This window comes from Etheostoma cragini, chromosome 7 (assembly GCF_013103735.1).
Source record: "Etheostoma cragini isolate CJK2018 chromosome 7, CSU_Ecrag_1.0, whole genome shotgun sequence".
In the NCBI taxonomy this organism is placed as follows: Eukaryota; Metazoa; Chordata; class Actinopteri; order Perciformes; family Percidae; genus Etheostoma; species Etheostoma cragini.
Genome location: NC_048413.1, coordinates 26,919,529 through 26,924,318, shown reverse-complemented (window position 1 = coordinate 26,924,318; position 4,790 = coordinate 26,919,529). Strand labels below are relative to the sequence as shown.

Sequence of the window (4,790 nt, the reverse complement as noted above, 5' to 3'; positions counted from 1 at the left end):
ATTGGATGGAAACATGGCTTTTGTTTGTACTGCAGTTTTTGCATTTTTATCCAAACTATGTAGACAAACAATACCAGGTAACTTTAAGAATGCATGTCATTTGAAGCTTACTCATCAAAACTGCTTCATGCACGGTTAATCAATTAGTCTTGGGAGCTCTAACACAGTGAACTTGTTTCGGAAGCGTTTTCGGGGAAATATTAACCAATGTCTGGTGCATTTTTGGATTTGTTGATCCATTTATTCAATGAACCCCTCGTGTGATCTAGCACCTACCCAAATAATGGTCTGTTGAAAAGGTGGTTAAACTAGCGCCAACTCTCTCTTAACACATCCATGGCAACAACAAGCTGAGCTAGACGGCAACATAAGGTCAGATATCCTTCTGCAATCGCTCACCAAGTTGACGGTCTTGCTAACTGACGGCTATCCACCAGACAAAGGTTAACAGGGTTAATTTAAAGATCTGCATTGGTTTATTGGACTTCTGTATGACTGCAGACCTGCTGCATCTCAGGCTGGAGACACACACGTAATATAGCTCCCTCCAAGTTCTACGTTCCCACAAAGATCAGCTCTATCAAGCCGGGTTGATTTTGGTCAATGGAGGACATTGGAAAGGTGAAAACCCATGATTGAAGTTTCAAGTTTCAGTTTGTCTTAAAAGCCGCTCAGCTGCCAAAGAACTGCTTCCTTCAAGCTGTAAACCAGTTTGACCAGGGACATTTTTGTCAACATATGATCACTGCCTTGCATTTCTCCGCTGGCTTTCTCAAAGGTGCGTGATTGATTTTATGTTTTAAAATGCAAATGCGTACATCTTCAAAGCTTCACATTTTATTTCTGATGTGCTGTTTTCTGGGACCCAGATCATCAGAACTCTTAGCAAAACGTTAACAGCTGAATCTTGTAACAACAGATTGACATTGTGTCATTTAGTCAACTCCTTTTCTTCTGTTACGCTCTAACATGTCTAATATGAAGCTACAGCCAGCAGTTGTATACTATAGCTTATCTTAAAGACTGGCTGTTGTCTTTAGTTTCACCTGCACAATCATTAAATAAATTAGAAAAAAATTAATCCTTGTTGTAATGTAATGTAACACTGATATCAAAGTACCGAATCACTCCATCAAAACTCATCACTGTGATGTTCTCTCTCTGATTTGTGGATGTTTCCAGTGGATAAAGATGGGCAACTCAAGGGAGGAAATATTCTACCAATTAGATAACGACTACAACGACACTTATGATGACTATTTTGATTACTACGAAGAACCTTGTTCATACCTGAACACGAACAGCATTGAGCTGATGGTCATACCTTACGTTCACATCATCATCTCCATCCTGGGCTTTGTAGGGAACAGCCTGGTGATCGTCACCTATTCCTTCTACAAGAGTACCAAGTCCATGACAGACGTCTACCTGCTGAACGTGGCCATCGCAGACCTGCTGTTCGTGGTTTCGCTGCCTCTTATCGTCTACAACCAGCTATGGGCGTGGCCGATGGGGGCGGTGGCCTGCAAGCTGCTGCGCGGCTCCTACAGCGTGAACCTGTACAGCGGCATGCTGCTGCTGGCCTGCGTCAGCGCCGACCGCTACGTTGCCATCGTCCATGCCAGCCGCAACTTTAGACTGCGCTTGCTGCCTTACAGCCGTCTCATCTGCGCCGTCATCTGGGCCTCCGCCTTACTGCTGTCCGTCCCAACCTTCTACTTCTACAGCTGGTACCTGCCGTCCCATATCATGGACGCCTTCATGGAAGAGGAGGAGGGAAACCAGACCTCTGGGCCTCCACAGTACATCTGCGAGCTCAGGTTTATGGACACAACCACAGCGTTCAATACCAAGATGGCGGTCCCAAGCACCCAGCTGGTCTTTGGCTTCTTCATACCGCTGCTTGTCATGATCTGCTGCTACACCGCCGTCATCGGCACCTTGTGTAAAGCCAGAAACTTCCAGCGGCACAAGGCGATGCGAGTGGTTCTGGCCGTGGTTGTGGTTTTCATCGTCTGCCACCTGCCCTACAACATCACACTGCTCTATGACACCGCCAACATGTTCAAGCTGCAGTCATGTAAAGAGTCGGACATCCTGCAGGCGGCCAAGACCGTGACGCAGACCGTCGCCTACCTGCACTGCTGCCTGAACCCGGTGTTGTACGCCTTCGTCGGGGTGAACTTCAGGAACCACTTCAGGAGTCTCTTCCAGGACATGTGGTGTCTGGGGAAGAAATCTAGAAAGTTACCTCCTAGACCCAAAGATCCAGAAAGTTTCCTCCTAGACCCAAAGATCCAGAAAGTTACCTCCTAGACCCAAAGATCCAGAAAGTTTCCTCCTAGACCCAAAGACCCAGAAAGTTTCCTCCTAGACCCAAAGACCCAGAAAGTTACCTCCTAGACCCAAAGACCCAGAAAGTTTCCTCCTAGACCCAAAGACCCAGAAAGTTTCCTCCTACACCCAAAGATCCAGAAAGCTACCTCCTAGACCCAAAGATCCAGAAAGTTACCTCCTAGACCCAAAGATCCTGATCGTTACCGCCTAGACCCAAAGATCCAGAAAGCTACCTCCTAGACCCAAAGATCCAGAAAGCTACCTCCTAGACCCCAAGATCCTGAACGTTACCGCCTAGACCCAAAGATCCTGAAAGTTTGTAGTTCCCTCTCTTGTGATGACCTGATGTTTTCCACCTGATTCCCTGCCCCTTTGTCACCTGCCTCTCGTTACCTGCCTACCTCGTACCTCTTGTATTTAATGTTTTTCCCTTGTGCCTTGTCAGATCATTATGTCTTGTCAACGTAGTCGTGTCTAAGTCCCTGATATTCCCTGATAGTCCCTGTCATTCTCTGATATTCCCTGTTATTCTCTGTTATTCTCTGTGAGTTGTTCCAGATTTATCCCTCATGAGTTTTCCCCTGTGTAGTTTTCCTTGTTGTAGTATCACCTTCTCCTGTGCCTGATTTTGGATTTTGCCTCTTGCCTCTTGTTCCCTGTGTGTTGGACTGTTAAAATAAAGCCCTTATTGAAGCTCCATCCTTCCTGCTACTCCTGCTTTTGGGTCCTCCTTCATTCCACATCACCCTTTGATTCCTTTAGACTTAATTTCCTGACAAATTTAAATATATATCCGTTCTGTGACATTGAATGCACAGTAAAGAAACCGATGAATGTAATGTTGTTTATGTGTGCAATGTTTTAATGAAAGCTGGGTTATATTTTTAATTAAATAAAGTCCAAAACAAACAACGAAGGGAAATTGAGACCAACGCTTTAATTTCACGTGTCAACACCTTAAAGAGTGTAAAGAGGTCTCACTCTCCCAGGAAAACATGTCACCCTTGCAGATCAATGTTGTTTTATTTTTTTTATTCACAATTAATAATCTTCAGTGCTCTGAAAGAAATAGTTTTGGCACAATTACTTGTTATGATGGTAATTTTAAAACTCCTACGTTCTGTGGAACGCCTCCAAAATCAATTTATTAATTTTCAATTCATTCAAATTCATTTATTTAAGCAAATTCAAGCTAGCAACAATAACTCTTAAAAACTCCTAAAACAACCAAATAATATCAATGGGTTTAAATCATTATGCTGACAGACATTTTAACGACAGAAAAAAATGAAAAAATAAATAATAATACCACAATAAATGGGATAAAGTTTGGCTAATAAAATGAGAAAAATTAATCAAATCTACTCATTTAAATTGTAAAACCGAAATCTTAATTTGTGACCATTGAAAAGAACAAATCAAATTCTGCTTTTAAAATGACGAATCACAAAATTAATATTTTGTTTTCAAAGAAGTACATTCAGAACAAAAAATAGACACATTCAAAGTAATATATAGAAAGTATTTAATACGTTTTTTAGTATTTAAAGACTCTGATTTGCTTCCGTACGGTTGCTATGTGAAACTGTGAAAGTCGGTTGAAAACGTTAGTGTGCATGTAGAAGGCACATTTTTATATAACATACGTATTTGTTTTTTGGTGTTAATGTTTTAATTAATTAAGAGTTGATTTAAGGTGTTTGATGGTGTTTTAAGCTCCTTCAAGGCAGCGCTGGGACTTATCCCTCGGATGGTATTCGGGTCAAATTGACCCATTTCAAATTTTTAGAAGAAGGAAAAATAGAAAAAGTGACAAAAAAACTGAAAAAAGGTGACTGAAACGTCAGGAAAATACAAACATATGGTTACGTTTTAAATTTAGACCTAGAAAAACAAAAGTTGCATGGTCGATGGGACGACAACACAAGGGTTAATGTCAATATAAAGCCAGTAGATAGAAGAAATATAAAGAAAATGACTGTTTTATGCAGTTAAACTGCAGGAATACAGCTTCACAACAGATGTTATAAGCTGCTCTGTGACCGGATGTCGGTGATGACATAAAACAAATAACTTTACATGTTTGAAAATCAGTGTAACTTGTTTTATAACAGGATTGTTGTAGTTTTAGTAAACAGACAAATCAGATTTACTCCTATCAAGTCAGCATTCATGCTCAGTCCTTGGAGTTGGCCAGCAGATCGTCAAGGATACGCTCACACATGAACAGGCAGCGAGGCACGTGGAAGAACCCTGGAGAAGAGAAGAGGAACACACAAACATGTGTAATGTTTCCTTGGATCAGGGAGGCTCCAAAATCATGCTAGTAGCTGTCGCCATGGTCCCGCTACACGTTCTGCGATGCCATGTTACGTCCTGCTACGTCCTGCTACGTCCTGCTACGCTCTGCGTTGCCTTGCTACGTCCTGCTACGCTCTGCGTTGCCTTGCTAC

The 4,790-nt window shown here is 42.1% G+C and overlaps 2 protein-coding genes across 2 annotated transcripts in view; one reads left to right on the top strand and one right to left on the bottom strand.

Annotated features, from left to right (window-relative positions):
• Nucleotides 1-682: 682 nt before the first annotated feature.
• On the top strand, nucleotides 683-2,610 carry LOC117947191 (C-C chemokine receptor type 6-like). Its single transcript, XM_034875851.1, has 3 exons — nucleotides 683-778; nucleotides 1,183-2,507; nucleotides 2,567-2,610. Exon 2 carries the CDS (start codon nucleotides 1,192-1,194, stop codon nucleotides 2,314-2,316), a length of 1,125 nt encoding a protein of 374 aa, XP_034731742.1. The 5' UTR covers nucleotides 683-778; nucleotides 1,183-1,191; the 3' UTR covers nucleotides 2,317-2,507; nucleotides 2,567-2,610.
• Nucleotides 2,611-4,419: 1,809 nt separating this feature from the next.
• Nucleotides 4,420-4,790, bottom strand: part of renbp (renin binding protein) — a 10,192-nt gene continuing 9,821 nt past the window's right edge. The window contains exon 10 of the mRNA XM_034877833.1: nucleotides 4,420-4,590. Coding sequence (XP_034733724.1) covers nucleotides 4,514-4,590 — 77 coding nt within the window. The 3' untranslated portion in view covers nucleotides 4,420-4,513. The remainder of the gene's footprint in view (nucleotides 4,591-4,790) is intronic.

What these genes read in the sequence shown, in the direction of transcription:
- LOC117947191 (XM_034875851.1), top strand. Translation starts at nt 1,192, where the DNA reads ATGGGCAACTCAAGGGAGGAAATATTCTACCAATTAGATAACGACTAC.